This window comes from Lepidochelys kempii, chromosome 21 (assembly GCF_965140265.1).
Source record: "Lepidochelys kempii isolate rLepKem1 chromosome 21, rLepKem1.hap2, whole genome shotgun sequence".
NCBI lineage: Eukaryota > Metazoa > Chordata > Testudines > Cheloniidae > Lepidochelys > Lepidochelys kempii.
Genome location: NC_133276.1, coordinates 8361167 through 8376343, shown reverse-complemented (window position 1 = coordinate 8376343; position 15177 = coordinate 8361167). Strand labels below are relative to the sequence as shown.

Below are 15177 nucleotides of genomic sequence, written 5' to 3'. Positions count from 1 at the left end.
GCCAGTGAGCACCAGCTGGCATTCATTGGCACGTGAGGGGTTTGCTAGGTGGTGGCTGTGTTGGAAAGGTGGCGAGCATCAAGAGCTCTCGCTACCTTTGGTTTGCTGATCAGAGCTAGTGTCCCTTGTTTCCTGTGTGTGGGGTACCTGGTCCAGCTGAATGTCTGAGGGTACGTCTACACTTGAAAGACAAACCCAAGGTACTGAGTCTCCAAGCCCAGGTCAGGTGATAGCCATGGAGACATTAGGGCCCAGGCTGTGAAACTCTCCCCCTCGCTAGGTTACAGAGCCCAGGCTCCAGCCCAATCCTGAATGTCTACGCTGATGTCTTTAGCACTGCAGCCCAGTCCCCGCGACCCTATCAATGGCCCCGAGCTCTGACACTCAGCACTGCTGGTGTTTCTCCACAGTGTAGACATACTTGTGGGGACACCCCAGCTCACTTGGTGTCAAACCTGCAACTCACTCAGTTTGCCTCATTCTCTCCCGTCCCTTTGCTGACCAGTCACACCTTCCCTAGCAGGCTGATTTAGGCTGGTGGGGGAACCCCAACAAGGAACTAGAGTAAAGCCACCCACTGTTCTCATGACCCACTCCACCCAGTGTTGGGGGTAACTGAGAGCGCAGGGGGGACTCCCAGGTTTCTGTCTTGCTGCATCATTCAAGGGAACTCAACCACCTGGCCCCAGCTGGGCTCGCTTGTCCCTGAGGGCACCTCTGGCATTTGTAACCTCAATGCAAATCGGTGCAGGTGGGGGAAGCTTGCCAGGATCTCCACTGGAGCCTAATCTCTCCAGGGTCTGGGCGCCCTCTGCTGTTTTCTGCTGTAGAGGCCCAGCCAGAAAAGCGCATGCATGGGAGAAACCGAGAATAAGAAGCCGTGCGGTCTAGTGGATGGGACATTAGGAGACCTGGGTGATTTTGGGCAAGGCACTTCCCTGCTCAGTGCCTCAGTTTCCCCTCCCACCATCTGTCTGTCTGTTTTATCTGTGTAGGTTGCGAGCTCTCTGGGACAGGGTCTGTCTGTACAGCCCCTGACACAATGGGGCCCTGATCTCAGCTCTGCTGTGATCTAAATAACGCTGAAGGGAGTACTGGAGAAGGAAGGTACCCAGGGATGTCCAAGGATGATGTGTCAGCTGTTGGGATGGGGGTGGCAGGGTGACTTTCTTCTCCTCACCTCTCCTTCTTGCCTTCCTCTCCAGGCTTGTCTGGGAACCCAGCGGATCTGGAGAAGCGGAGGCAGGTTTTTGGCCAGAACTTCATCCCGCCCAAAAAGGCCAAGACCTTCCTGCAGTTAGTCTGGGAGGCGCTTCAGGACGTCACACTGATCATCTTGGAAATCGCAGCCATAATCTCCCTGGGTCTGTCGTTCTATCACCCCCCAGGTGGCGACAATGAATGTGAGTGCCCCACAGCTGTGGCGGGGAAGGGGCCGCGTCTCCAGGAACATTCACTGAGAACTGGCACGGAAGGGGTTGGTCTTGCCAGGAGCCGCACTATCCTATCCCCTGGGCTGTATCATTTGTGTTCTGGAAAAGGCGCTTTGATCGCTGCTTTAGGCTTCCTCTTTAGGATCAATCCTCAGCTGGTGTGACCCTGAAGCTGGAGGAACTATCTGGGTTTGCACAGGCTGGGGATTTGGCCCAGTGACTTCAGAAGAACTCTACCTCTGCCCCAGCTGGGGATCTGGGGCCTCATATTTCCCTTCCCCACTCCTGCCCCAACATACATGCTGCCTGATTGACTCTTAAGCAGATTTTCCCTAGCTGAGTTCCCTAACATACAGCTGACGTCGCTGAGTTTTCCTGCCAGTTTCCTTGCCAGCACACCTCTCCCACTGTACAGCTAGATGCTACAGTGCTGGGTGTGGCGGAAAATGCTAACATCTGTAAACTGATCCAAAGCCCATTGAAGCTAATGGAGAGATTCCCATTAACCTTGAATGGGCTTTGGGTCAGGCCAATAGACAAAAAGGGTTAATGCCTATGTCCTGGCCACATTCCATCTCTGTTAATTCTCTGCCCCTTGCCGTTTCAGGGAGATACAGGATTCGCTTACTGCAATACAGTTCAGAACAGGGGCTTGTTAAACACCTTCCAGGCTCCACCTCAGAAGCAGCTGCATCTGAGGGAGTCAGAACTCCTGTTAAGTCTGGAGAATGCTCTGGGATTATATGGGCTTAAAAGATGCTATACAGAAAGATATGAGCGCTGTCTTCCGAGTGCCTATAGTCCCTGCAAGGAGAAGTCAGTGGCACGATCCTGGCGCTAAAGGATGCTGTGGATTGGATGCGAGACCCTAGGCTGGGGGGGGGGGGGGGGGGTTTGCAGGGAAAGTACTGGCTTCCAAGCTAGACCATGGCGCTGAGTTTTCATCCTATGGAACAGTAGAGGAGAGGAAACTGCAGCATGTCTCGTATCCTGTGCGTCTCTGCATCAGCTTATGGATCAAAATGAATCTGAACTCTAAACACAAGGAAGGCCAGGCAGGTTTGGCAGGATGGGCTGAGAACGGGGGTGAAAAAATTCTGCTCTTGGCCAGAGATAGCAAAATAATCCCAATTGGAGACCCCAAGAGGAAAACAGCTCCCTGACCAGGGGCAATAGGCTGAAGAGAGGGGATGAAGAGCAGAGGAGCGGTTTGGCTGATATGCTGATCGGGGCCTGGTCTGCACACCTGCTGTGTGGGTGGGTAGCTAGATAAATGGAGGCAGGCCTTCACTGGTGTGATGGCAGCATGCAGGGCCCAGCTGGTCAAAGTCCAGCCTTTCCTATGGCCCCATCTGACTCCCATCCAGCTCAGTGGGAGTCCTTCCATTGACTCGGATAGGAGTTGGAGCAGGCCCCTTGCAGCCAATCCCTGATGCCTCGGGAAGATGAGTCCCCAACCTGTGATCCTGGCTGTGCAGAGCTATATGCCTAGAACAAGGGAGAAAGGTTCTCCAGACCTGTCGTGTATCCATACTGGTGCACTTATATACATGTATGTTAAGGCTCTATCTGCCACCAAGATACCAAGCACCCACCTAGTAGGCTTGGAAATACCTGCGTGGTGGTCTGTATCTCCTAACCGTACCGATCCCGGTGCACGTGCATACACCATAGCTAAGATAAAAGCACCCTGTCCCCTGAACAACCACCTCCTAGTGCGTGACCATTATGTTTTGGGTTTGCATTGCTGGTCATCCTGCTGTGTGCTCAGCCCTGGGGATACCTACCATGAAGCAGGCTATACAGGGTCTATCGTAGCTCTCTCGAGAGAGAGACACATTCCCACAGGCTGATCTCATGCCAGCGTGTGTAATCTAGTACCTGTCATCCAAGGATCTGAGTCCTTTGCAAAGTCTGGATTATGCCTCTGGCAATGTCCGTATCAGGTGGGCTGATAAGTGTGGTCTGGCCACGTGACTTAATCCCAGCTCTGATGGGGTGCCCCTTTGTGGTTTTGGAGGTGGATGGGCAAGGCATGTCACCTCTTCGAGCCTGTGTAAATTGGGGCCTTAATCTGTAAGGGTTAATTGGTTAAGGGTTGCAAAGTTCTCTGCAAGGGCCCAGTAATGGTGTTTGCTTAGTTTTTATTGGTGGCTGTTTGAAGTATCAAATTGGGATAACAACTGAGGAAAGCAAGACACAGATGGTGACTCATTCCCAAGGTCACACCTAAGAGGGCATGTCAGACCTGTGAAAAGAACTCCGGTGTCCTGATTCCCAGGCCCCTGCCAAAATAACTTCTATGCAGAAATGGCTGGATGGGCAGTGTCTGTAGGAGAAGGGCGACCAGAGGGAGTGACTTGTGGGAGAAAGGGACAGGAGGCATCTGTGTGTATGTGGGCTTTTCAGGCCCTTTGCTGTGCAACATGCTGACAGATACAGAGAACTCCTTTACGTGACTGAATCTTCCTCTTCTCTGCACTTCCTGCCCCCCCCCACCCCCACCCCGGCAGTGTGTGGCCAAGCAGTGGCGGGCGCGGAGGATGAGGGGGAGGCGCAGGCTGGCTGGATCGAGGGAGCAGCCATTCTCTTCTCGGTGATCATTGTGGTGCTGGTGACGGCCTTCAACGACTGGAGCAAGGAGAAGCAGTTCCGGGGTCTTCAGAGCCGGATCGAGCAGGAGCAGAAGTTCACGGTCATCCGTAAGGGGCAGGTGATCCAGATCCCTGTGGCTGAGATCGTGGTGGGGGACATTGCGCAGATCAAATACGGTGAGTGGTGGGAGGGGAGCCAGCCCACAGAGAGTTGACTTGGCCAGTTCAGGCACTCCTGTGCCTGTCTCACACCTTGCCCTTTCCCTCCTTGAGTTGGCTCAGTCATGGAGCTGCCAGCAGTGGAAACTGAGGCCCTGGCTGCCTTCTTCGCTGGATGTGGGCAGTACCTGTTCCCCACTTGTCCCAGCATGCCTTCATCCTGACCTTACAGGGGCTGCTGTCTGTGGAGGACAATGTCTGCCTGCGTGGGCTCCTCACGCACAGAGGCAACTGTTGGTGCTAAGCTGGACTCTGTGGAGTACCTCGTGCTGTAGCCATTTCCCCAGCAGGGACTCACCGAATTGCTTTTGCTCAGGGTCATGCTTTCATTGCACTGAAGAAAAATTTCTCCAGTCAGCAATCTTTTACGTCCCGCCCCACCACGTCCCTTTGCTGTCCGTCACCACTGGGAGCTTGTCTCTACAGCTTTGCTGTAAGGAGTAATTTGTTTTTGTTTTTTTTTGTTCTCCCACCATTGTGCTAGCTCTTCTTCCCTAGACTTAGCCATGCCATGGGATTCTGGGTAATCTTCCTGGCATCAGGAATTCTTCAGGCCTTGCCTCCCCAGCCGCAGACTGAGAAAAGGGCAGGATGAGCTTTGTGTCAGGCACAGGCTGGCCTGTAATGTGTTCCCTCCTCTTTCAGGTGATCTGCTGCCCTCGGATGGGATCCTGATCCAGGGCAATGATCTGAAGATCGACGAGAGCTCTCTGACTGGGGAGTCGGACCATGTCAAGAAATCCCTGGATAAAGACCCCATGCTGCTTTCAGGTGAGGCCACCAGATGTGACCTGTGACCCAAGCCCTCCACGCTAGGGCTGGAAACCCCAGCCAGATACCCAGCCTCTGGATGCTTTGGGGTTTGGCAGGATTCATGTTCAGATGACCCAGTGCTGGTACCCTCCCAATGCTGGCACAAGTTAGACCGGGTTCTGCGTGCCCATCCCTGGACCATGGGCAGCAGAAGATGGCTAGATCCCTTCTGGCCATTCGTGGTCCTAGCACAGCATAGAGTGGCCCCTCAGCTACTGATCAGACCAAGAATGGTCTTGGTGGATGACCAGCCTTGGAGGGTGAATCCCCTTCCAGAGCAGGGACAGCATGGGCAGCAGCAGAGCAAGTGTCTGTTGCCCATTGCTCCCTGCTGGTATGCTCCAACCCTGTCCTGGAGGGGTTTCTGTAGTGTGGCAGCATGCGTGGGTTGGGGCCAATATAAAAATCTCGCTAGACTGATAGGATCACTTCTAGCGGGGAGTTCCGTCTCAGTGGCCCGTTGTGATGGCGATGCCTGCCCCGGGGAACCTGGAATGAGATCCAGTTAACTTAAAACGAGGCTCTGAGCAGCCGTCATTCCAGCAATAACTTTGGGTCTCGGTTGACCTGGGCCAGGTTTGAACCGGTGACCCAGAAGCAACAGGCTCTGTACCCCATCCCCTGGAGTCCAACAGTCTCTTGTGTTAAAATAGTCAGGAAGTTGACTGTTAATGTCTCCTCTTCCTGGTTCGTGTTTTCCTTTCCCCTCGATGCTTCGTTCCCCTGGCCAGGTACCCATGTGATGGAGGGCTCCGGACGGATGTTAGTGACGGCTGTGGGCATCAACTCGCAAACTGGAATCATCTTCACTCTGCTGGGTGCAGGAGAAGGGGAGGAGGAGAAGAAGGTGAAGAAAGGTATGGCGATCTCTGGGAGCCCAGCTGTTTCTTTCTGGGATGTGGTGAGCTGTGTCCATGGCTGAGAGGGAACACGCAGCCCTGTTTAGTGTGAGTGACTGAGCTGGGCCTGTCAAGCCTTAGGAGACGAAGCTGGGAATCCCACTTCTAGCACCATCAGGTCATGATGCAGAGAGCACACCGCATGAGAAGGCCCCTTCCATGCTTGGGAGCCTGGGGGCACTGCCTGGGCTCCCTTTCCTGTGCCTTCTTTGACACACCATCCACCGCTCTCTCCATCCAGCCGCAGCTCGGGAGCATGTGGGAGCAGGCTTCAGAGGCAGAAAGGGAGTGGCTATCAGAGCTGGCTTTGGCAAGGAGGCTGTCAATGGAGTTACTATTGCTCCAGCCCCATGGCGGGAGGTGACTGATAGCTGAAATGATCCATGTCCTTCAGACAGTCCAGCACCCGAGGGCTTCACCAGCAGCTTTCTTTCTTTCTTTCTCTCTCCATTTGTTCTCTTTTCATCCAAAGACCGACTCCCCATCCCCCAGGGTTGACCTGGCAGTGTGGGGGTGGGGGAGGATGGCTAGGAGGACTTGCTTTGCTCTGCTGTCTGAGATCCTCAGCTGGTAGGACTTTGTGCAGGGAGAGGGTCACTCCTGGCTCCCTGACTTCAGTGGGTGGGGAAATGCGCCTTTGGACCCCCCCGCCCCGCATATACACCTTGCATTAAGCTATTGTGAACTTTGGACCCATTCCTATCCTGGTAGCCCACTTTTCCCAGGAAAGAGCTGTGGGGCCTTGCACTTAACAGGTTCAGCCCTTTGCTCCTTCCGTTCACTGGCTCCAGGCTACAAGAGGGGCAGGTCGCTCATAAGCCCCTTGCGGTGGGGTGAGCTATGGCGCCAGGCTGATCCCAGTGCTGCTGTCTGAACCTCTCGTGTTCTGAAAGCTGACGGCACTCTGCGGGGAGCCCCGGGGGGTGTGCGTGTGTGTCAGTCAGGGGGAAGAAGTGGCGTGTGCTCACAGGGTGGGAGGGGCACAGCTTGTCAGGCTGCGTTGCTCACCTATACAGCACCGACCATGCCAGGAGCCAAACACCACCCTGCACACCGCTCCGATGTCTTGCTGCTTATTCCACCCACTCCACCCCAATCCCTGCCGATCACAGATGGCTCAGAACCGTGCCGCCTCCTTTCTGGGGCTCCGAGACAATCCAGCAACTCCCCACTCGCTTTGGGGTTTACGGGGTGCTCGAAAGAGCCCAGAGCTCGTTCATAGACTAGAATATCAGGGTTGCAAAGGACCTCGTTGCGGGGGGCTTGCAATGCAGCGTCTTGGCATGATGGCCTTCACGGCAGCATGTCTCACTGCAGGCAATTCAGCATCCCTGCCAAGCTGATGGGGCCAAGACTGGGCTTTGGGCACATAGGCTACCCATCACTGTGCTTTGGGGGAGCCCCATTTTAGGAGCTGGGGTCAGAGGGGAGGGTGGCAGGGCTCCCACATACAGTCTAAAACTCCTCCCACTCCCCACCTTCTGATTATTTATTTTCCTGCCTCAGGACAAATGACTTTGCTCCCCTCCCACCCTAGGCGTGCTGGGTGTGATGCTCATGTCTGCCTTTGCACAGGGCTGGCCCTGACCGCACCGGCATTGTGGCATGATGGTTTTGCCCCTCAAGATGGATGCAGGGAGATGATGGGCCCTAGCGAAAGCTTTGGGGCAGAATTAAGACTAGGCCAATGGCTGGAGGAGGCTGGGCACAAAATGCGGTTGGAGGGTTGAGCTGGAAGAGCAGCCTGAGGGTGCATCGTGCCCTTGTACTTTCATCGCCTAGCAGATTGCGGTGTCGCTTGAGCTCCCTGGGCTTCGCTGCCAAACAGAAACCGGACAGGGAGTCAGACCCTCAGCTGGTGTAAATCAGTTTAGGTCTGTGGGAGTCCATGGATCAACACCAATGTACGCTTGCTGAGGATTCCAGCTTCTGAAAGCCTCTGGGGTGCTTCCTTGCTCCCTGGTAGAGGCCAGGGTGTAAGTGGCAGAAGGTATGTGGCTTATCAAAGCAGCCCAATGCTCCCTCGCTCCCAGTCCGCAGAACAGGCGTTGGTGCTGTTGATCCGCTTTGGCAAAGCATCCGGGGATTAGTAAAAGGGACCAGATGATGGGCTCTCTGCTGTCTCCCTACAGAACCGCTGCTCATGGACAGTGCTTGTCAGAAGGATTAAGGAGGATGAGGCAGAGTGAGTGGAGAGGCAGCTGTTCATCTCCTCTCCCGCTAGCCAGGCAATCCTGTGTCTCCCACCTCTGGGGAGTCGCTCCTCTTGCTCAGGGAGTAGCCTTTGGTCTCTCGTTTGAAGCGGTTCCCTCTGTCTCAGGAAGTGGTGCCCAACTTCTTATTTATTCTGCTTCGTAAATGTCACTTGGCATCTCCCCCCGTCCCCGGGCGGTAGCGTTTGCTGGGCAGTTAAGCCTGGCTTGACATCCTGTACTGGAGTCCTGCTCCAGTGCCGTCCCCAGATGTTGAAAGCAGGGGACGGGTGGGCTGAGGGTGCTGTGTCCCAGGGCCCATGCCTCTCCACATCACTGGGTGGAGGGTTGTCTGGATAAATAGTCCGACTTTAGACCCATCAGGCAAAGCCCCTCAGTCCTGCAATGCGGATTTGTTCCCAACAGCTCTTGGCGGCTGCTGCTTGTTTGTATCACAGTAGCGCCCAGGGGCCATAGTCCTAAATCGGGGCCCCATTGTGGTTGGTGCTGAGCATTCCCAGAACAAAGACTGTTCCTGCCCCCAAGAGCTTCCATGCTACGTCTAAGACATTGTGACTGCTATCGTGGTAATCTGGGTGGGTTGTCTGTCTAAAAACTGCTCCAGCTCAAACAGGAATTACAGGCTTGATGCAGAGATCAGCGTATGGAACTCTGGCCGGCATTCTGCAGGTCCGACTAGACGATCACGATGGTCCCTTTTGGGCTGGCCTGAAGTTCTGCCCCGGCCGAGATCGGGTTCCCTTTGCATTAGGTGCTGTACGAACGCACACAGCCCCACTCGTGACAAGCTCATACACTAAAGAGTTGAGACCACAGGGGGAAGAAGTGAAGTATTTTCTCCATTTCAGATTGGAAATTGAGGCACAGGGAGATGGAAGTGACTTGCCCAAGGTCACACACAGTCTGTGGCAGAGCAGGGAGCTGAGCCCAGAGCTCCTGAGTCCTACCCCAGTGCCTTACCCACAAGACCAGCCTTCCTCAGGCAGAGACTTCCCTTGCCCTGTGGCTAAATGCTCCTAGCAGCAGGGAGAGGAGGGCTGAGACCTGGCAGGAGAAATCCCCTTTGGCTTTTATGGGTGGGAGGCACCTTTGATCTCTTGAGTCCTGGCCAGTTACGTGGAGCCCAGCAGCTGTGTGGGATTCCTGCCATGCGAGTGCCAGCATAGAGAGCACCCAGGGTGTTTTCCTGCCCACAGGGACGTTAATGTCGAGAACCATGTGCTCAGCACTCCACCCTTTTTCTCTTTGTCTGAACAGGTAAAAAAGCAGGAGCCCCTGAAAATCGCAACAAAGGTAACCAGCCTCTCCATCCTTTGAACCAGCACCACACTAACTACCAAGCATTCCTCCTTCCTTCTTCCCATGAGTCTGTGCTCTTCGCCGCTGCAGCGAGAATCTCGCCTTGTTGTCCCGGAAGAGGGTGTAACTGACTCCACAGTGCTAACCTCCACACTTCCTTTACCCCTGATCCCCCGTGCCCCCTCCCCGAGCCATCCTGTCCAACTAGGGGCCAGCCTCAAACCCCAGGTCTGTGCTGCTGGAGTCGCAGCACCCTCTGCTGTCAGCCTAGGGTTCTGATCGAAGGATTTGGGTTTGTTTTTTTGTTTTTTGGGTTGTTTTTTTTTTCCCACCATTGGTGCTGTGAGGGGGGGATGACGGTTCTTTGTGCCCCATGAGGCAGCCTGGCCTCTTCCGAAGGAAGGTCTGGGCTAGACAGACAGCAGCACATCAAGATCTGTGGGTCGAGGAAGGTGGGAGAGTGGAAGTGGGGAAAAGCCCCATTGTTCAGGGAGGTTTAACATCAGCCTAGAAATAGACCGTTGGGACCAAATCTGCCCCAGATAGTTCTGCCCTGTCTCTGATCTGGGCTGTCAGTTTCCACCGCTGCCTTGTACCAGCAGAAAATTGACCACCTGGGATTCTTCCACAGCGCAGCAGCTAGTGATTCCTCCCTCCGTCGGGCCAGGATGAATGGGGACATGGAATCGAGTGAGGAGAGCGCTCTGCAGCAAATGGGGTGGTGGGGATGGGGTTTTAAGTCCGAGCATGAAGTGTTGCCCCCCTCCCCCAAGTTTGGACCCGGATCAGTGGTGGGTTTGGCCTGTGAAACTGTTACACCCTGTTCTTCTCATGGCCTTTTTGAATCAAAGTGAGCGTCTACTCCTCCAGTATGTTTCTCACAGTGTTCTTTCCAGGCTGTGTAGAGGAAGCCCATTTCTGCACCTGTCTGTTTCTCCACCCTCTTTCTCTCTCTCTCTCAGCAGTTTACGTTTCTTTCCTTCCTTCCAATCTGACATGTCGCGTTGTTTTGGGTTTGTGGGTGTTTTGGATTTTTGTTTTTGTTGTCTCCTCACCCACCCCCATTTCTGTTCTGTCTGAAAGTCCTAATCAGGGAGGTCACCATTTTGGAGCAACTGCGAGTTCTTCTGAATCCATAACACTTTGGTGGTGGAGGCTAGAAAGGGGAATCTGCTCTGAAACAGCCAGATTTGGATCTGTATGTGAACCACTGCTTTTTTGATTGGGTTGTTTGGCTTTTTTTAAACCCAAGAACAAGAACTGAGATGAAGTAAATAACTTCCATTATTTTTGTGGGGTTTTCTACTCGTCTTCATGGTCCCCCACCCCGACTTCTTGTTTCGTTGGTGCTCTTTGGGTTCAAATACTCAAGTGTAGGCCAGCATAGCTCTATTGACATGGGGGGAGCTACATCTGGCTGCATGAGCTGAGGATCTGGCCTTTTTATGTCTTAAGGATCCTAAAGAAATTTTTGGGCTGGATCACAGAGGGCTGAAGGTAAAGAAGCCGGTTCACTCCTCCACCTTTAGTGAGTCAGTCAGTCTCCACCCCCAATCCTTAACCTTCCCTCCCCTCCATTCCACCCCCTCAAATGCTGTCTGCATAAAGCGACTCCCACTGAGCTTCCATGAAGGCATTAAAGAGCTCATCCATAGCACATGTGTAGAACAGGGGAGCTAAGGAAAGGAAATACCGTTACACGTAGTGGGAAGTTAGCTTGTGGAACTCATTGCCACTATCTCCTCAAGGCTAAGTGCTTAGCAGGATTCCAGAAAGTACAGGACATGCATATGGATAATTACCTGGAGTTATAAAATTTAGGATTAAAGATGACCGTTTTGGAAGGGATCTAAACAGTCATGCTTCAGGGCATAAAGCAGCCTCCAGTGGGGGTTAGGAGGAAACCTTAATGTATTGTAGGTGTTCCTGCACCTTCCTCTGAAGTAGCTTGTGCTGCTGGCCACTGTAGGTGAGAGGATCCTGGATTATCCTGTAATCCGATCCAGCCTGGCCATTCTGATGATCCTGTATTCAAAGGGCTTTACAAACACTTAGCGAATTAAGTCTCCTAACACAACCCTGTAAGGTAAGTATCACGAGCTGCATTTTACAGATGGATAAACTGAGGCACAAGGCAGTGAAGGGACTCTCGCCCAAGACCACACAATCAGGGCCACTGGCGGAGCTGGGAATAGAACCCGGGAGTCTTGGCCCCATACCCTAGTAAGGCTGTCCTGCCTCCTCCGGTGTAATCAAGTAGAGATGTTTTTCCCTTACCTGGGAAGTGGGGTTGGGGGCAGGGAGGCAAATGAGAGATGATCCCACGAGCTGTTCCAGGCACTTGCCCCCTGGGGCAGGCTCCCTGGGACTGTGTAGGCTTTAACCTTAGCATTTGCCTGTGTGGGCCAGGGGAGTCTTTTTTTTTTTTTTTTTTTTTTGCTCTAGGTTTTTTGTTTTTTTCTCTCTCCACCATCTCTGTCCAATGGCGTCAAAAGCTTTACCTCATGGCCTCTCCCACTCACCCACTGTCTCTCTTTTGCCCCTGGGGTGTAGCTAAAACTCAGGATGGCGTGGCCCTGGAGATCCAGCCCCTGAAGAGCCAGGAAGGGGTGGAGAATGAGGAGAAGGAGAAGAAGAAGGTGAAGGTCCCGAAGAAGGAGAAATCGGTGCTGCAAGGGAAGCTCACCCGCCTGGCAGTGCAGATTGGGAAGGCAGGTGAGCATGGATGAGGTGTATCTCCACTCTCAGACAGCTTCACGCTGGTCTGCTCCCCAGTGAAGTTGTAGTGGCAGGATGTTCCACTAGATGTGTTGGCAGTGACCATGAGGGACAGATAGTGCGGGCTAGAGACTGGCATGGTGTGAGAAGGACCCTGTGCTGGTTCCCCTCAGTCCTAAGCTGCAGCACGTCCTGCTATTCCAGCCTTGGATCCCCCACACTCAGCTTTGCTGACGCCCCTTCATCCCAACGGTACCCCCAGGCCCATCTTTGCTAATGTACCTCGGTCCTGACCTCCAATCCCCTCTGGTACTCCATGCTCACAGATTTGCTCACGCCCCTCAATCCTGAACTCCAGCTCTCCCGTGCCAGTCCTAGGTCTCCACATAGCTCTGCTAATGAACCTCCGTCTTCACCAGCAGCCCCTCGGCTAGTCTGGCCCAGGGAGTCTATGGGATCAGAGACCCTGCTGTGAACACTTTGAAATGCTGGGGCAGGCTTAGGTGTGGATGGACGCCCAGGCAAAGAGCCCCCAGGGCTCAAGCCTGGGGGAGCAGAGCTCCAAGACACTCTTGTCAGAGCGGCTTTCCCATCTCGATCCCCAGCCTAGGGGTGTGGGCGTCGCTACAGGTCTCGCTGGCCTCTCACCTGTCTCCTTCCCTAGGACTGATCATGTCGGCCATCACGGTGGTCATCCTGGTGCTGTACTTCGTGATCGACACCTTTGGGGTGCAGCAGAGGCCCTGGCTGGCGGAGTGCACCCCCATCTACATCCAGTACTTCGTCAAGTTCTTCATCATTGGCGTCACCGTGCTGGTGGTGGCCGTGCCTGAGGGCCTGCCCCTGGCTGTCACCATCTCCCTGGCCTACTCGGTCAAGGTGAGGCCGCACCTGGGCGGGGAATGTTGGGGTGACTGTGTTCACCAGAAGGGGAGGGGTTGTTCCCCTCACCAGAAGGCTGGGGCGGGGGAAGTGTTGAGCAGAGGACAGTAATGGGTTCCCATCTTCACCAAGGCGCATAGAGGGAGCTGTGCATATTTGGAGGTGGGGGTGCTATGTTCACGATGGCTAGGGGGGCTTTGGAGGGGCAGAGTGCAGATGGAGGTGGCTCTCCTCCCCACGGGAAGGCCGGGAGCAGAGGGGGCAGAGGCCTGTTTTTCCCAGCTGTTGTGCAGGGAGGCCGGCGCTGGGCCGCGTTAGCCACCAGCTGGGGAAAGGGATTCTCATTTACTCCGCTGCTGCTCCCCTGCCCAGTGTCCTGCTCTCCCAGACAAACCCTCCCGTCCCCTTGTTCTAAGTAAGCCAGGAGCCTGGCCTGGCACTGCTGGGGACACACGTGGCAATAGCACTTCCTGCCAAGCCAGCGGAGCACCGCGGAGCAGAGCTGGGAGGGCGTGGGGGTGTCGGGCTGGCCCTACAGAAACGGCATCCCTCGCTGAGGTGATGCTGAGTGCAGAGGCCATGGCCTCCTCGTTCCTCTGTGTTCCCAGTGCCCTTGGCTCCAGGATCTGCCTTCCCAGGGGGGTGCGAAGCATGGCTGTGAGCTTCGGCTGTGTGCCGTGTGAAGACACAGGTGAGGAGAAGCCTACCTGCCTCTTAACCCTTTCACGGCCTGTCTTGCGCCCCGCTGCAGAAAATGATGAAGGACAACAACCTGGTGAGGCACCTGGATGCCTGTGAGACCATGGGCAACGCTACGGCCATCTGCTCGGACAAGACTGGCACGCTCACCATGAACCGCATGACCGTGGTGCAGGCCTACGTGGGCGACGCCCATTACCGGCAGATCCCCGACCCCGAAGCCATCCTGTCCAAGGTCTTGGACCTCATCGTCCATAGCGTCGCCATCAACTCCGCCTACACGTCAAAGATCCTGGTGAGTTGTCCTCCCCCTGCTACTCTGACAACGCTGCTTCTAGCCCCTCCCAGAGCTCAGGTGGCTGGCGACCCATGCAAAGGAACAGCACAGGGAAAAGCATGGGGCTGTGATAGGATATGGGGGAGGGGGTGTAAGATTTACTTCCCGATGAACAAGGGGTTAAGAGCAGCTTAGCACGCGTTGTGTCCTCCACACAGCTGGTCAGAGGATCTAGTTCAAATAGGAATTAATGGCCCCTGTTATGCAGAAGGTCGGATTAGATGATCAGGGGTCCGTTTTTCCCCTTAAATCTGTGACTTTCCATCACTTTGCACGGGCCTTTACATAGATGTGGTGATGCAGAGAGTCTGAAACAATGGGCCAGGTCCTCAGCTGGGGTTTATGCCTCTTAGTTCTCCGGGGCTGGGGTTGACCTCAGTGGCGCTATCTTGATTTGCACTAGCTGAGGATCTGGCTCCAAGGCTCTAAGAAGTGGAATCTACTCCCATTTCATCTTGACTTGTTCACTCTGGACCCTGCTGATCACAATCTTTAAAAAGTCAACATCCATTATATCCCTGCAGATCAGACTTCCAACTCCTCCCCTTCTTTCCCCCCACCTCAGTGGGCCTGGCCGGAAAGATTTGTATTGACTTTTATTTCCCCCCTTTCTCCCCACTTTGGGAACTTCTTAGCCACCAGAAAAGGAAGGGGGCCTCCCGCGGCAAGTGGGGAACAAGACAGAGTGCTCCCTGCTGGGCTTCGTCCTGGATTTGAAGCAAGACTACCAGGCAGTTCGGAACGAGGTGCCAGAGGAGAAACTCTACAAGGTCTACACCTTCAACTCAGTGCGCAAATCCATGAGCACGGTGTTGAAAAACCCGGACGGCAGCTTCCGCATGTACAGCAAAGGAGCCTCGGAGATCATCCTACGCAAGTAACTACCCTTCCCTCCTACGTTGCTGAGTAAGCCATTCCCCTGCTAGAGCCACTAGTGGTGCTTCTGAATGTAAATTCTCTGGCTATGCTCCACAGGCCACTGATGGTCTGGGGAGCCCTTCCCAGAATGAACCCAGAATTGTGGGAATTTCAGTGGGGAGGGGACATCTGTGAGATCTCTCTTGTGAAAAA

At 54.4% G+C, this 15177-nt stretch overlaps 1 protein-coding gene across 5 annotated transcripts in view; it reads left to right on the top strand.

The window, feature by feature from the left end:
* Positions 1-15177, top strand: part of ATP2B4 (ATPase plasma membrane Ca2+ transporting 4) — a 103883-nt gene that overhangs the window by 54998 nt on the left and 33708 nt on the right. For all 5 annotated transcript variants that reach the window (XM_073320111.1, XM_073320115.1, XM_073320112.1 and 2 more), the window contains 9 exons: positions 1206-1403; positions 3947-4204; positions 4892-5017; positions 5791-5916; positions 9429-9464; positions 12024-12185; positions 12853-13067; positions 13822-14064; positions 14742-14983. In XM_073320111.1, coding sequence (XP_073176212.1) covers positions 1206-1403; positions 3947-4204; positions 4892-5017; positions 5791-5916; positions 9429-9464; positions 12024-12185; positions 12853-13067; positions 13822-14064; positions 14742-14983 — 1606 coding nt within the window. The remainder of the gene's footprint in view (positions 1-1205; positions 1404-3946; positions 4205-4891; positions 5018-5790; positions 5917-9428; positions 9465-12023; positions 12186-12852; positions 13068-13821; positions 14065-14741; positions 14984-15177) is intronic.